This window comes from Typopeltis vanoorti, chromosome 22, assembly GCF_054136105.1.
Source record: "Typopeltis vanoorti isolate ZY-2024b chromosome 22, IOZ_Tvanoo_1.0, whole genome shotgun sequence".
Taxonomy (NCBI): domain Eukaryota; kingdom Metazoa; phylum Arthropoda; class Arachnida; order Uropygi; family Thelyphonidae; genus Typopeltis; species Typopeltis vanoorti.
Window position 1 is genome coordinate 20615140 of NC_143570.1, and position 18318 is coordinate 20633457.

Genomic DNA, 18318 nt, shown 5'->3' on the forward strand with positions numbered 1-18318 from the left:
AAATTGTAGATAGGAAGTTAGTAAAGATGTAAATTTTTCATGTAGTACAATCATATCCTGTACACCCCTTGAGGGTACATGTCAGGAATTTGATGATGATGACTAATAATAAAATAGAGTAATTATAACAACATCCTATAATAAAAGTTATCAGAATGTGAATAAAATCTTAGCAACCTCCGCATACATTTTTTTAAAACTATTATTATTTATTATTTTATGAAGTCGAGAACTTTCACCTTTTTCACTTAAAAGGAAGCACTTTACGGCTTCTCTTTGGCATATCCAAATTGCCAACATAACTACTCTTGCGTTTTGGGGCCATTCTTAAGCAAAATAAGAGTTACTCGAACACAAGCACTGCGATACCGCGACAGTCGATCTGATAACTGAGGACTACTCCGAAAAGCAGCAAGATGCGTGTAGCTATCTCCACCTTTGCAACGAGTTTGGTGTTGGACTACCTCTGGGATCAGCCAATTGTCTATTACTAAAAGAAAGAGCCATATGGCTTCATTTCAGCGATGTAAAATTACACAGGCAAAGTGGATATTAAATTCAACATTATTTCAAAGCCGAATGACTGTAGAAACTATGAGAACTTCGTAAGTTGACCTGAGAGCTTACGAGAATACAATCCCCGAGTTGTCTTAGCTAGTTAAGTCAAGTAGGCAGTGCAAGCTACATTGCTAATGTAATAATTTATTACATAACTGAATAGGGATTTTTTAAAAATTTGAAAAATCCCTATTCCTTAATAAGTGAGGTAGAGTATCACACGACATTCCAGTTTTTGTGTAATTACAAATACTTCCCACATGGAAAAAGTCTATTGTAGCCCCCCCCCCACACCATTTATTTACATTGTGAACTGGTATAATTGTCTTCCTGGTTTACATTTTCATGACTAGGGCCCGCAGAGATTTGAATTAATATATTTATTGTAATATATTCATTCCTTCATCCAAATGGGAGCTTAACGTTGACGCCATTAACATAATTAGGAGGCGCCATGTTATTACGTAATACACTAGGTCAGAGACAGACGGGGCAATAGCCTCTTGGCTGGGTTGTTCCTTGAATGAAAGCAGGAAACTGCTTAGTCATGTTTTTGAATGTGCATATCTGTTTTCTGGATACTTTTTTTTTTAAGATACGATCTCTGTTTTGTCTTATCTAATATCATTCTTATTGCTTTTTGTTCAGAAAGGACCATGGAATTTATTTTCGTAAAAAAAAAATATGGTGTGTTTACATTTAAAATTAAATGTGCTCGAAAACCAGGAAAGATAAAAGAATAGTATACGAGGGTCGTTAATTTATTTTTAAAGCCATACACAGCAGAAAAAGTCTCATCCGATATCTTGACCGTTTTCGAGTTAATCATGGGCGTTTATACTGGGGCTTATGATGAGTGTGAAATTAAGTTTGCCAGTGAGGGATGTAGCAGCAACAACAAAACTATCAGTTGCGTCCTCTTAGCTATGCAATTTTTTCACCTTTTATATTTTTAATTCTTTATAATTTATTAATTGTTTAATAGTAATATGCGACTTAGACGTACTATATTTTCTGAATAACAGCTTCACACATGTAAGAGAAAACTAAATATAATTTATTACTTCTACATGATTCGCTCAATATATCATTAGCTTCTTTCAGGGAGAAGACAGAAAAACTGGTAACAACATTTAAATTCTGAATACAAGAATGAGCTATACAGCAGTACCTAAATCTCTCTTTTAGAGCCAGCGCTCTCTCTCTAGCCACGTTCTCTTTTCAGTTAACTCAGACGAAGGCCGCCAACACATTGGGAACTGGACTCAAACTTCTAACATCCATGTGTGCTATGATGAACTCGAGAGATAGATTGTCGAATCTAAAGAAATTTCTCTAGATTCCTCTCATATCAACAACAGCCTAAGTTTTAATCTCTCTGACGCACAGCACACGTCAGAGAGATCAGTATTGGCGCACTCGCGACAGCGCGTAGTATACGTTTGTTTGGAACTGAAGCTTGCATTTTATTTTCAAACACGCTACTGTCTTTTTGTACTTGTTCTGTTATTACAATTTTAAGTCTCTGTAAGTCTTTATATATTTCTTTGATTGTGATGCCTGAAGATGTTGATCAATTAAACGAAACTAGTGTACTAGTAGTATCTTTTCAAATATATCATGTCATCTTTTTAACTTTCGGTATCAGTCATTAAAGATTTTTCATATATATATATATATATATATATATATTATATGTTAAAGATACCAAGCCATTTTATAAGCTAGGTTTTTTAATCCTTTTTCCCAAGTAAGCCAAGTTTGTGGCTGCACGTAGTGCAACTCGTGGTAAAGGTGGAGCAAGCTCTGATCACTTTCCTTAGAATTTTCCCCTAATGCAAAGCACATTTCCTTGCGAAAATGTATGATGCAATGCATTAAGGTAATGGTTACTACCCATACCGGTTTCGACCTTTATTGAGGTCTTGTCAGTGGGAGCCAGACCTAAAAAATGACAAGAGTCAAGTAATACAGAGCTTATAAATATTTTACCTAAACAAAGCACCTTATGGCAACTTGTTTCGGTAAAATATTTATAAGCTCTGTATTACTTGACCCTTGGCATTTTATAGGTCTGGCTCCCACAGACAAGACCTCAATAAAGCTCGAAACCAGTATTGGGTAGTGACCATTACCTTAATGCATAGCATCATACATTTCTGCAAGGAAATGTGCTTTGCATTAGGGGAAAATTCTAAGGAAAGTGATCAGAGCTTGCTCCACCTTTACCACGTGTTGCCTAGTGTTTGCTTACTTGGGAAAAAGGATTAAAAAACCTAGCTTATAAAATTGCTTGGTATCTTTAACATAATATATACCCAAGGTAAAAAAACTTTCTACATACATATATATATTCTCCTAGTGGATAGCTGCTACTGAGACACGTGATATTATATGCACACTGTATAACTAATTCTTGTATTCAGAATTTAAATGTTGTTACCAGTTTTTCGGTCTTCTCCCTGAAAGAAGCTCACAATATATTGAGCAAATATATAGGAGAAATAATTATATTTAGTTTACTCTTACATGTGTGAAGCTGTTATTCAAAAAATATAGTAATTCTTTATAATGCTACATAATATCACAAATAATGAGAAGCATATCTCAGTTTTTTTTTTTCGTAGTTAGAAATGTTTATAATTATTTACTGCAAAAGTTAATTGTAATTATAAATTATTACAAAAAATGTTATGAAAGCCTGTGTAGCTCAGTAGAAGTGGCGTTTGCACTCTACAGCGCTTGACCGCATGAAGAAAGGGTTTGGTGGTTCAAATCTAGTCGCCGACTAGAGGAAATTTTTCTAAGCCTTTTTTTGACCGGTTCCCGAGTTAGTCGATCTCTGGCATGGGCAAGCGGGTTTTTCGTCCCGTAAACTCAAGAAAATCGACCGTAGAACCCACATTATTTTCAGACATTAAATATATTGTGTTAAGGTTAGGGACCACGAGATGGCGGCACATTTGAGCCGTCTCTCTTCACTGTGTACCGCTTAATTAGTGATAGCCTTGGGCCATCTATCTCCGATTGGTACCAGTGGAGATTGAACTGCCCACTCAGTCTCCAAAAGTTAGATAGGGCTAAATGGCCTCGCCTACTCCCATATACGGGAATAAAAAGGCGTTAGCTGATTTTTTTTTTTTTTAAATGTTATGCCTTATGTCTGAGAATGTAAACTCTGCTACCTTGAATATGATATCTTTTTTCAGACAGTTGGTTTTTAATTACTTGTGCACTGCCTCTTGAATAATAAAAAGTTGAGCTGTATAGAATACTAAAGAATCCCAATGTGATATTTACATATACATTTTTTTTTTATTTTTCTAAAATAAAGAGCCAAAGACTTCATTTCAGCAATGCAAAATTATGTAAATTAAGTGGATATTAAATCCAACATTATTTCAAAGCCGAAAACAGAAACTCTTGTGAAAATTGACCAGAGAGCTTCCTGGAATACACTGCCGTCATACTACAAGCTGCCCTAGCCGAACCTAATAGAAAAAGTACAAACATTAAAAGTGTATATTGCCTATAAAAATGGACTTTCTATTCCATCTATTATAGTCTCTTCACGAAACTTTTATAGTTTCTGTATTCAGCTTTGAGATGATGTTGGATTAAATATCCACTTAATTTATATATATATATATTTTTTTTTTTTTTTCTCCTCCAAGTGCTTGAAAGTAAAATCCCAATGTATATACATATACATTTTTAAAAAACCGGCTCTTTGTTGTAAGCCAGTCTGCAAACAACTTTTTTTTTTGCAAGTGTGTGCTTGTATTGATACCAATGAAATTCAATATATTAAATGCATATTCATTATTCGTTTTTTTTTTGTTTGTTTGTTTGTTTTTTTTTCCTATAAACTTTTTGATATTTTTTGTTTATTAAAAATGTAAAGACACTAAGACACAATTAACTTAGATGAAAACAAACTTGGAACAGTTGAGCTCAAACTCAGTCTTGTACTTGCATTATGTTTGACATGCTGTTGATTGCTTTTCATTGTTTATAGGTGTTTCTTGAATAGTCACATCAGATGTACAATGATCTCTAAACATGACGTATGTAGTATTAAGCCTTGATATCCAGTTTCAGCTGAAGTATCGGGTTATTTCTCCTGCCTTCGTGTAATTCCAGCCAATCCCAATCATGAGTTTTATAAGAATTCCTAAACAGGAATTGAGGCTTAATACTTGTGTGACATCTGGAAATAATTAATTATATCTTGTAATACACTTGATATGAAATAAGCAGTGAGAAACAATTAACAGTGCAAACATGACCCAAGCACAATATTGTGCTTGCACTTGATTGTTTTAAGTTTCAATGGCTTATATTTTTTTCTTTTGTAAGTCAAGTCATACTGCATTTGTACATTTTTAGTTTCATGAAAACTGTCTTTTCCTTGATAATGACGACTACAATAGGAAATTATGTCACTTTGTAAATTTACATGAATGATATCCTGGATAATTATCACTTATCGTCTTTCACTAAATTGTTAGATGATTTGTTTTTCATCTGATCTTTTAGTGAGCTGTGTATGAATTTTGTGGAAACAAGATGAAAAACTACTTTGGTGACTCGCTGTTGACTCCAATTTGAAATTAATGGGTAGTTAATCCACTAATCACTGTAAATGCGGATCTTGCACACAATGTTTGTTATTTTAATTTTAAAGCTACATTTGCACTTCAGTACAATGAGTTTTGATTATACAAGTGCAATTAAAGAATTCCTTGTTTTAAATACTTAAAAAAAAAAAAAAAATCCTAAAGCAGTTCTCACACCGAAGCTTAGCAAAATACAGTTGGAACAATGGTATGTTGTGCCACTCGATTGGAAAAGGCCTAAGTTTGATTCTTGTTGTGATGAGAGGAATCCTTATGTAGCCTTTCTTTTAGGCTTACATGGTGATCCGAATGCATTTTTGAAAATTATGGAGACAACTACCGTGTTTGAATAAAAACTTTAGTTTAATATAACTAAAATCTACATTCGACATTTCGACCTTTATGTCAAGGTCATCTTCTGGAGCATACAACTATACACAGAAAACAAGCTACACTACAATCAAACTGGTTTGTTAAAGACACTGACCAACCGCTACAACAATTGTTGGCCTGACCTCTGGTGAAAAAAAAAAAAAAAAAATCATCATGCACACATGTGTACATGATGTTAATATATGTATATAGATAGATACTTGTTGTTGTGCCCAATGTATTTCTACAACCAACAGATAACACTAATAATAGTACTCTATCGTTGATGTATTTTTTTATTTTTTAATTTATTATTATTTTTTTTTCACCAGGGGTCAGGCCAACAATTGTTGTAGCGGTTGGTCAGTGTCTTTAACAAACCAGTTTGATTGTAGTGTAGCTTGTTTTCTGTGTATAGTTGTATGCTCCAGAAGATGACCTTGACATAAAGGTCGAAACGTCGAATGTAGATTTTAGTTATATTAAACTAAAGTTTTTATTCAAACACGGTAGTTGTCTCCATAATTTTCAAAAATGAATCCTTATGTAGGTTTTTCTTTCAGTTGAAGGTGAGTTAGTCAATCTTATATGGAGATAACAGAGTTTGTCTCTCAGAAACTTGGGTTTTTCAACCTGTGTACAGGCAGATCAGTTGGCCATAAGAACATATGTAATTAACAGACAAAAATACTAGTGGTCATAGTGCTGGTGAACAGTAGGTAGTAGTGGAGATGGAGGTGTCGCGTAATAATAATAATATTAAAGGACCTAAATAATACCCTGAACTTTTCCCCAGTTCAGAAAGTTTGTTCTTTCTGATGGGAAATATCAAGAAAAAAATATATATATATATATTATTAGTCTTAGTTTTTAAATGTCAAGGAAATGTGAAAGGTAGGTGGAAAGCAACCCTTTTACATTATGAATAAATCTGTCCTGTTTAACTGATTTTAATGTTATATTAGTCAAAATAGTTGCTCCTTGAATATTAACTTCCCTCCCCTAAAGTGGATAAGTAGCATACTCATCGAGCTGTTTATATATAGTTATTTCTTAATTGCTCATGAAAATTACCCCTTCTTCATAAGTACACAAATTGAGATATGTTAAGAGTGTGTGTGTGTGTGTGTGTGCATGCACACCAACTAATAAATATTATTTTCTTATTTACTGTAGGAGAGGACCTCTTGCGTTATATGTGACAAATGTGGTAAGTAGATACATTGCTGGAGTTAATTGACTCTATTATTAGGACCCTGTTAGAATATAATGTCCTATAAAAAGTTTGGAAAATAGTACAGTTTTGTTTTTGATATAAAAACTATTAACTTCTGGTACTTGCTATGATGGATGTAGTTGGTTGAATTAATATGGATTTGAACTGTACAATACAGTTTAAATAACATGGATAAGTAAATTTCATTACAGTGATGATCTTTCACACTCAGGAGAATACTAAACTTGATTAACTTGCAATCATTGCTGCATCACAGTTTCAGTTTACTGAAAGACATAGACATATCATCAAGCTAAATTCGTACAACAACTTCTTCCACAGCTTCTAACAAATACTTTGTCAACATCCACCTCTTTAGCTAGCTGCACTTGTCTTATTACCAATGTCTTGTAAGACTTCATCTTTATTGAATCCAGTGAATATATATTTGAACATTTGAAAATGTATATGAACATACATTTTTGTATATGAACATACATTCTTTGTACAATGCAAGTTATTATATTCCTTCTAAAACTCTCTGAGGATTTTATCACTCTCAATAGCAGAAATAGTCTGAGCAAAAATATTTCTTAAATAATATACCTCGAAGACAGCAATAACATCCTGGTCCATTGGTTGCAGTAATGAGATGGTATTCAGTGAATGTGTTAATGGGATGATTTTTGTAAGTATGAGAGTAGTCATAATTCAAGGAATGATAGTATATATTAAAAAGTTTTAGTATATAAACAAAAAATATTCATTGAAATTTGATTTTATAAAAGATTGAAGAAAGATTTTAAAAAATGTGATAATACTTCATCGAACATTGTAACTACATGCAAAAATAAAGTTTTACATTCTATAAATTTAATAAAACAATCATTTAATTTTATAAACAAAACTTATTAAAAGAAAGAATACAGCATAAAAATTAGAAGAAAAAAAATTGCTCTTATTTTCTTAAATAACAAAATAAAAATATTAATGAAACTGATTTTAAATTGTTAAATTTAAAATAAAAAAACATTTGAATGCAGGAAAATCAATTTTCTGGAAGAAGTTTATTTTTGGTTTCTTTATATTTCTGAAGAAACCAGAAACCTCTGAAAAAAAAGAAAGAAAAAACCATCTTCCACTGTATACACTGATATCCAGTGCTAAAAGAAATTTTCTTCCTATTTCATTCAAATGAGCAGTGTGATTTTCCATTCTTGCCACACACTAGTGGATCATCAGTTTGTTTTAACAATGCATTATTAAAATATATAATCATCTCATCATTAATGTATTCCATCACTGATGGAATACAGCAGTAAAGGAAGAGGCACTATTGTCAAAACACTGCCATAATTTACTCCTCTTTTTCTTCTCAAAATTTTCTGACTATCTTTCCTTTTTTGATAACAAAATGCTATTGACTTCAGTCAATATTTTCAAATCAAATATTGATTTGAAAATATTGAATCTTGATATATCGATATTAAATCATTCTATGATTTAATATTGATATATTAAATCATAGAATGCTTTAATATATCAATTTTGCTCTAAAAATTCTAGTTTAATCTTGGATTTAATATTGTAGAAATAATATATTTATTTTTTAATGAAAGTATCAAATCTTCTGTAAATTTCTTCATAGAATTTTTTTTTTTTCTCTATGAAGAAATGATATACTATCATTTCTTCATAGAGAAAAAAACCTAATGACCTAACCTTCAAAAAAAAAAAGGTTATTGTCATCTCTAAATAAAAATACATTTTCAGAGTCCTAATATAGTTCGGAGCACTTCTAAAATTAAAACATTTGAATTCATGGTACAGATGACACTGAGAGACAGCGTGAATCTGATAGCAAAAGATGTTAGAAATAATATAGTGTAGCAGAAAAGAGAGAACTGCAGAGACTACTCAAAAGGTCCCAATAAATTTAGCAGTGGTTCCATTAAAGACCATTGATTTGAGTTTAATGTATTTATCATCAATTTCCTGATGTGTACCCTCGAGGAATGTTCAGGCTATTATGAGAGCACTAAATGATTAAGTTTATATCATTATTAATCTCCGTATCAACAATTATCCTTCGAATTTAGTTGTTAGGAAGGGGCCCCTTAAGGATCAAAGCCAAATAACTGGAAGGAGACTTTTACATCACCTTTAAGGAATGTAGAGAACCGATTGGAATTCTGACCTAATGTCCAATCCTCGCCTTCATGTGGTGCATCCTGTTAGTAGGTATCCATGGGATACTGAGTGAACGAGGATTGGCTAGCAATTTGGGACTAAGTTGACCAAATTGTACTCTCAATTGGTTTAAACCACAAATACATATGATGGTGCAACATGATAATATGATGCTTGTGATATCTTCAGTCCAGGTATAATTTGGCACTTAGCAAGATTAAACTGATCTTTACAATCATTTGCCCATATAATCAATTTGTTTAAATCATCCTACAAGGATTTTGTATGAGATGTCCCTCATCACTTTTTCCCAACTTTGCATTATCAACAAATGATCATATAATTATTATCCAGGCCAATCCCAATATCCTTAAATAAGTTCAACAACAGTGACCCAAATACAGAACTTTACAATACTCCACCGGTCACTCTCCTTCAGATATATAAAAATATATATATATATATCTGGATGGCTATTTAACCCATCTTGTGCTCTAATATGAAAGTCATTAATATTGAATTGGAACCCCCTTTGCTGATATAACAATCTTCTAGGAAGGCTTTCCACTAGATTTTGTCACATTGCTAACTTGACTAACCACAGAGATGATTTTGTATTTGCAAATTGTTACTTTTTCACATCACACAGTAAGAACCATATGATGTTGCTGGGAGAAACCATGAAACAGTTGATCACAAAGGCAATCTTGCAGAGGATTATTGAAAATCACATTATCACTACAGACCATGTTAGACTTCTGTTCTAGCAACATCGCTGGTATATTATTTTTTTTATCCAGTGAAGACATTGAACATGAAATTAAGCTGGTTATAAAAAAATTTGAAAAGCAGAGAAAATGGAAATATTCTGTGTTGCAGCTACATTCTGTTTTGTATCTAGTCAATGAGAAAAATGTTTGTCCGACTATTTTTTTTGCTTTGGAGAGCTTTAAGTTGATCCACTCACTTAGGCAAGGTTATTTCACCACAACTAAATCTTTGTTTGTGACTAACTGTAAAAATGTTATTAAAATTGACGACAAACTCATCATATCCTTTGAAAAATAAATTGCATTTAAATGGCTAGTGCCAGTTATATCACCTAACTCAATTGTAGCTCACCTTGTTTGCAAACCCCAGTGATATGAAAATACATTGCCTATATAGCTAAAGTTACTGGTATAAAAGTAAAAATAAAATTATATTTTTAATACTTAACCATGTGGAAAGGCTTATGTGTTCATCGCACATGTTGATTGGATTTTAACGGTATAGATGTGAACACAGATTGATAAGAAAATAACTATTTATTAACTTAAATGCTAATATTTCGCTGGTATGATATCCAGCATCTTCAGAGCACACAAACAAAGTTTGTTACAGTAGCGAGACAACTGCAATCCCACTATTACACCGGATTGCAGTTGTCTCACTACTGTAGCAAACTTTGTTTGTGTGCTCTGAAGATGCTGGATATAATACCAGCAAAATATTAGCATTTAAGTTAATAGTTATTTTCTTATCAATCTGTGTTCGCATCTATACCGTTAAAATCCAATCAACATATATTTTTAATATTTTATTCTACTTCTACATTAATGCTAGTAACATGTGAAAACTCAACATGTAATTTGCTCACTCCACCCTCAGTAAGTCCTAAAACTATTGTCTTGATAAGTGGATGTACTAAATAATTAAATAATTTATGCTGAAAAATGCAACAAACAATATTGCAGTTTTCATTTTCAAAAGCCTGTCTTAGCTGAATGGATGAAAATAACAGGATGGGTCTAATTTTCCTTTATAGCCACCTATCAAGAGTATCTTCATAAAAATCCAAAATTTTTATTTGGTCCCTCACATAACTTTTTTTTGGGCTTGAAAAGAACTTTTTATTTCATTTTATTTTTTATTTATTTATTTTTTTGCACACTTTGAAACAGTTTTCCTAGAAAGAAAAAAGCCTCAATATTAGCATTTCACTACATGTACAAATTAAACACACACAAAAAATCAGACGTGTGGATGCAATCTAGAGCCTGCAGGCTAGAATACAAAATGAGGAAAAAGCACTCCATACACCTAAAGCAGGTGGTTGCTATCTTAAAAAAATTAGTTTGTCTGAAAACGCAAATAAAAAAAAGTAACACCTTAAGCATCAAAATATATAAAGTAAAAAAAATCAGAAATTTGATTGAAATCCTCCAAAATTGTAAAACTCCAAAATTGCAAATTTGAAATCCTCCAAAATTCTGTGGGTCTGCCAAATAAAATGGCTGTTTGCCTTAATAAACTGCAGGGGGAAAAAAATCTTTAAAACAATATTCCTTTCATCTAAGGCAGTAGTCAATAAACTATGCCCTACTGTCTATTATTGTGTAGCCTGGAAGCTAAGGATGATTTTTAAATGAATTTCTTGACAGAATCATGAAATTGCTGTGTTAATGTGATATCCATAAAATAGTGTAAATAGGAATGCAATCATAACCATTAATTTGTATATTGTTTATGGCCACTTTTGCACCATATGTATCAGTTGTGGCAGTTCAATATATGTTGCAATCTCACTGCCATACACATTCGCAGTGCTAACTCGACAATATTTTGAGTGTTATGTTTTTCTGTTGCCCATGAGTTTATGCCTCTGAATGTTGGTCTGTATTCATTTATATTCAAATTTAGTAGCTTGGAAGTTTCGGGGGAGGGGCTGATCAGTTTTAATCTTTTTTTTTTGTCATTAATAGTAAGTAATTACATTGATCCCAGACACCATGTGGCATTTGTTTGCTATATATATATATATTTTTTTTTTTTTTTTTTAAATCTTATATATAATTACATTTATATCTTTGATTTTACTTCTTGGAAAGTTTGCCAATCCCTGAATAAAACTCACTTTTCATCAAAATAAAGAATTATGCAGTTCAGTTACTTGCTGATTTCATTATGAAAGATCCCTTAGTGAATTTTCAGACATCTTCAGAAAGTAACAGAATGGCTCCTAATAAATCATGTAAGGAAAGAAACCTAGGTTTAGGTGACTTAGTTCCGTTAAAAAAATTCAGCAAAAAGAGAAAGCTAGATGTCTAAAGAGCCATGTGTTTGGATCTTAGAGTTATCAAAATATATCAAACCTGTCACTTATAAAATAACAACATAAAACAACCAAGTAAGTACTTGGTTGTTTTATGCCTGTTGTAAATATTCGATAGCTTAAAAAATATATTATTTCGACAGGAATACAACAGTCATTATTACTATTATTATTATTTAAGACCTCAAGGGAGTCAAAGACTTGTTGAGGGAGGCTATAAATCACCCAAACCAGCTGTCATACCTTCCTTTAAATTCATTCACACTAGATGTAGTCACTATCCCTAAAGGCAAACTATTCCACTCACTCACTGCTCTCTGGGAGGAAAACCTAGCTCTTACCCTTTATTCACTGCAAATAAATTTTTAACTTCCATGAATGCCACCATGTTCTCTTCCCACCTTCCATATAATAAAAACTTTCGTCAGACCTATAACACCCATTCAAAAGTTTATAGACTTCTATCATATCATCCCTCTTTCTCCTGATAACCATATTTTGCAATCTGCATACTTGCAATCTGTTCTCATAATCTAAATCCCATAATCCAGATATAATCTTTGTAAGTCTTCTTTATCCCCTTGGAATCCATCCAGTTTATGCAACAGCATTTCATGTGGTATCCTATCAAATTCCTTAGAGAAATCCAACATTATCATAGTGCAGGGGTGTTTCAACCCGTCGATGCGGAGCGATTTTTGGTTGATCTCTGTGTATTCTTCCTTACTTACAAATTTAATTAAAACTGAAAACATAATATTTTATTTATCATTATGTTGTATTATTTTTAATTTGCTTTAAGTGTATTGCTGTTGTTTATTTTTCGTTAAAATTGTCAAATCAGTTATTTTCTTATAAGTCCGGGTAAACGAATTAATTTGGATCAGTGGAAGTCAAACAGCTAGCCTAGTGAATACGATTATAAGCAAAGTGTAAAAACTCTATTGTAGCTTAAATATTAAATATTCCAAAGCACATTACATCGATTTTTTACTTATATTTTTAAATAAATTTTTAAATACACAAATAAAGTTTTTAGTTGTGTATTTATTTTTAGTTGTTTATTTGTGCAGAATCAGATATCAGGTTGCGGGAATGTGATCTATATAGGAGAGTAGATCGCCAAATAACTTTGTATAGAGAAGTAGCTCGCATAGTAAAAAAGGTTGAACACCACTGTCATAGTGTATCCATTCCCTTTATCCAACTTGGCTGTAACACTGTTATAAAGTATAAGCGAATTGCTAAAGCACGACCTTCCTTTAGTAAGCCCCATGCTGCTTCTTGCAGAGTTAGACACATCAGATTTTGCACCACCCTTGTACAATGGAACTCTCGTACATTTCTTCCATTCATGTGGTATCATTCCTGAGCTGAGACTCAAGTTATACAAACATGTGAAAGGCCTAGCCAATTCAGCTGAACATTACTTTAGCAAATGGGTCGATATTCCATCTGTCTCTATAGACAAATTCTTATCTAGGTTATGCAACAACTCTTCCACCTCATTTTCATGAAACTCTAACTCTTTATCCAATGTAGCAGTAGCACTGTGCACCATATTACATACACTTGATATATCTTAGCAAAGTGAGCACTCATTAACTGAACAATCTCATTAGCTTCTGACACTTGAGTACCATCTGCATTCAATAAAGTTATTGAATGAAAAATTCAATAACTCAATACTTTTTACTTTTCTGTCCTGAGCATTATATAGGAATACCTCATTATCACAGTTATTGTTGCCATGAAAAATACTGCAATAATCGAATCTGCTATAATTGGGATAAATAATGTGTGCAAAATGGTTGATCATTGCCAAGGAATTTCAAATCTATTAATTAAATTTTATATATGAAGTAAAAAAAAGAAATGAGTTAAGTAAAAAATGAAGAATCATTTAGAAAAAAAGATTATTCTTTAATCTTTATTTATATATAAGGAGTACATACAGTACATACATTTCTTTCAGTACATTCTTTCTTTGATAAAAATTGGTGTAGAGTTGTCTGGTGGAATTTTTTCTTTCTTTTTTCTTCGTATAAAACTCAGTAAGAATGGATGGAATTTTCAATTTCCTGACGAACTTTCATTGATCGCTTGAGATTAGGATCGCCGTTCAAGATTTTTTTTCTTTAAAATTTTCAACAATTTTAAACATTTTGTCCATTTCTTTGAGGGTAAATTCCTTCTGTGGCACGTCAATTTGTTCATCATTATCATCGATTTGAGCATCGTAAGCACGTTTTCTCTCTCTCTCTCTCGAGGTTAATTAGGTCTTCATCATCCAGCTCTTTATCATGTGACTGAAGCAGGTCACGAACATCACCTTTTTCAATTTCTTTTAGTCCTAGATCGAAGCGAAGCTTAGTTATGTCATTGATAACATGGGTTACTTCATTTTCAAATCCTTTAAAATCATTTGCACAATGAGGAATAATCTTTTGCCATGCCACTCTCAGGTTGCAAGACGTTACTTCACTTCATGCTTCCTTGACATTCTCAATGCAATTTTTGATATTGAATGTCTTCCAGAATTCTGTCAAAGTCATAGCTTCATTTCCTGTAGTCTTTTCTATTGCTTGTGAAAAAGTTCTTTGTAGGTAATATGCCTTAAAGGATGCAATTACACCTTGATCCATTGGCTGGATGATGGAAGTGGTATTAGGTGGTAAATAAATAACTTTTACATTTTCACACAAATCATTTAGTGCTGTTGGTTGACTAGGTGCATTATCTAATATCAACAAGATTTTAAAATCAAGATTTAATGACTTGCAGTACCTTTCAGCTTCAGGACAAAAACCGTTTTTAAACCAATCCTCAAAAATAGTTTTTGTCATCCAATCTTTTCTATTGAATCTCCAATGAACAGGGAGAAAATTTTTTATCTAAACTTCTAAGCGGGCGAGGATTTTGTGAACGATAAATAAAGAGAGGCTTCATCTTGTAATCTCCAGAAGCATTGCCACATAGTAAAAGTGTTACATGCTCCTTCGAAACCTTGTAGCCAGGCTGTGATTTTTCATTTTTTGCTAAAAATGTTTTAGTGGGCATTTTTTTTTCCATAATAAGCCTGTTTCATCAGCATTAAATATCTGATCATCGGTATAATTTCCTTCTTCAATGATCTGTTGCAATTTGCCAGGAAAACTAGTTGCTGCTTTTTCATCGGCACTTGCAATTTCACCTTGTAGACAAACACTATGAATGCTCGATTGCTTTTTGAACCAATCAAACCACCCTGAACTTGCAGAGAAAGTTTCTTCCACTACTGATGCCGAATCATTTTTGCTTTCTAATTGATTTCTTTTTAAAGTTTCAAACAAATTCAATGCTTTTGTTTTTATAGTCATTTGACTAAGAGGAATTCTCTTTTGGTTACAATCTTCTATCCACACTGACAATAGCATTTCCATTTCAATCATAAGATGGCTTCTGTTTCTTGTAGTTTGGGACCCAGACAAGGTCAATGCACTTTGTCCTAGTTGCTTATAGTTTGCAGCGTGGTCTAAAATATGGCGAACAGTTGATTCATTTAGACCATACTCTCTTGCAATTTTGGCTTTGGTTATGCCTGCTTCATACTTATGTATCATATGCAGCTTATCTCCTAAGCTGATCACTTTACATTTCTTCTTAATAGCTGTAGACTTGATATCATCCTTGTTTCTTTTAGCATTCATTGTAGGGGTAAATAAGAAGAGAAATAAATATTCACATGTACTTCAGGCAAAGGCCAACAGTTACTGGTGAGTGGTGAGCAGGTGCCGTCAGGTAAAAATGAAGCTCTACAAGACAGCGATACCTGGAGAGTGGCGACTCGAACTGGTTGCATATGTAGTGGGCGACATCTCGCGGCCGCGATAATTCGAATTTGGAGTGCAATAATTGGAATTTTGGTATTAAATTACAAACCGCGATAATCGAGGTATTCCTGTATTTTATAACTCTTCTTACTGTTACTCTCATGATATTCTTTCTACATCATCATCTTCTTGTGGAGCTCTTGCTTAATAAGATTGCACATCCATTTCACTCCCAACCTATTTAGTCTTTGAACACTAGAATTACATTCAGATGATACCGCCTGATTTAAGTACCTTTTCAAAGATTCCCATGCATTGCTGACATTTTTCCCATTCAGTAACTGATACCATGGGACCAAAGATAATATTCTCCTCAATTGATCATAACTTCCAGCTTTGTAGTTCAGCATGTAACCTGTTCTAATCAGAACATCAGTACAATTAGATACTTCCCAAGAAAGCACAGCATGATCACTGTCACCAGTTGGTGGTAAAATAGCCATATTCTAAACAGAGATCCCTTCTGATGCTATGAGCAAATCCAACACTCTTTGACCCCAAGTTCCTTCTTTCTCATGCTGCTTGAGAAAGTTGTCTCGTAATAATTCAATAAATTCTTCTTTCTTATCATGAGATTTCTCTTCTACCCAATTGAAGTTTGGAAAATTAAAGTCACCCATAATGATCATTCGTTTGATACCCATAAGGCTAAATTGGCGATGTATTTCTTCGTCCCCTGCAACTGAGCCACCAGGTCTATAGCAACACCCAACCATATATTTCATTCTGTTAACCTCCACTTCACACCAAATGGACTCAAACTCATCGCTACATGGGACATTGTTACCATCATTGTTTTCTTGTATTTCTACCCTAACTGGACTTAAGTCATCTGATATCATTAGTAGTACTCCTCCTCTTCTTCTATCTCTTCTGTCATTCCTAAAAATAGTATACCCATCACACTCGATCCCACTTACCACATCTGATTCTGATAGTCAGGTTTCACTGATGCCAACAATCTTAGTCCACATTGTATTCCATAAAGCAACGAACTCGACACCTTTGTTTCTAATGCTCCTGGCATTTGTGTATAGACATAATAAATTACCACCTAGCCTATTCTTATAATTAGATATGCAATCTATTTGGACTTATTCTAGAATTTTCTCTTTTCCATTCCCAGGCATACTTAAAAGGCCCAGACTCAAAGCATATTTTTCCACTCCTTTGCCACATACATAACCATGTTTGAAGACATTCATATCTTCATCATGTTTACATACCATAACTGAACTTTCACACATTTTTCCCATTCCTCCCTTGATGATCTAGATTCCTTGACTTTCTGAATTAGGTCTCATACCAAGAAGTAGTTTCTCCAGGTTCCTGATACCAAATGAATTCAAGTGCATGCCATCCTTATACATGTCTTTTCTGCCATCAAGCACACTCCACATATCTAAAAACTTGCTTCCATTTCTTCTACACAGTCTGCACGTGAAATCATTTTCTAGCATTGCCTTCCTTCTTAACTTGGTACTGTCATATCTGATTAGCAATTCTACAATTTTTATTCTCACATTTCTTTCTCACTTTTTCCATTAGACCTTTCATATCTTCTCACATACTACATTTATCACTACTTAAATTATTAGTACCTACCAGCACCACTATCTCTTTTACTTTTCATTTTTGCCTTTCAATTACATGATACCTGGGATCAAACTCAAGGTTTGTTTAGAAATTAACATACATCAAAATATGATGGAGCTGTATTATTTTTTTAAAGCTCTATCTCTAAGAACTCAAAGGGAAATTCTAGAAATAAGATGGACATTGTTGACCAATTAAAGAACTAACAATTCTTCTCTGCCATTCGATAATGCTAGCAGCCATTTACTTGACCATTTTAATATGGTGGTCTAATTCGTCAGTATTGTATAACATGTGAAGGCATGTTTAGATGGTACACATGGAAACAGCAATAGTATAGAGACAGAAGAAAAATACCCGAAATCAGAAACTTGAAGGAATGTGTTAAATTTTGGGGATTAATTTTTTTAATGATATATGTTATATTTGCAATGATTAAGGAGTAAATTCTCTCTTCCTGTATATCTTATCAGGAAATATTCAAATTATGAGATAGTGATCCAGTATTGAACTTTAAATAGTGAGTAAACAGACTATTGGCTAGATAAATCCTAATTAGAGTGTTTTCCAAGGAAACATCAGTCTTTAGAACACTAACTCAAGGAACTGAGAAAAATTGGAATAATTTCTGACATGCTATGTTATGATTGAATACATAAAGAACGATAGTTTATACGTTTAAGGAAGCCAAGGCCAGAAACATTGTTCTAAATCATTTGATGTGTTGTCTGTGCAAAGAATGTATTTTATATGATCCTGCTTAATTTGGAAGTATGAAAAATTTTCTTTACTGTTTAACAG

The 18318-nt window shown here is 32.9% G+C and overlaps 1 protein-coding gene across 2 annotated transcripts in view; it reads left to right on the top strand.

Annotated features, from left to right (window-relative positions):
* The window catches only part of LOC150094197 (transmembrane protein 135-like), a 198477-nt gene that overhangs the window by 75884 nt on the left and 104275 nt on the right, over positions 1 to 18318 (top strand). For both annotated transcript variants that reach the window (XR_016550264.1, XM_090412359.1), the window contains exon 4: positions 6726 to 6759. Coding sequence is in view for 1 of the 2 variants with exons in the window: in XM_090412359.1 (XP_090268485.1) it covers positions 6726 to 6759 (34 nt within the window). In the remaining variant the exon portion in view is untranslated. The remainder of the gene's footprint in view (positions 1 to 6725; positions 6760 to 18318) is intronic.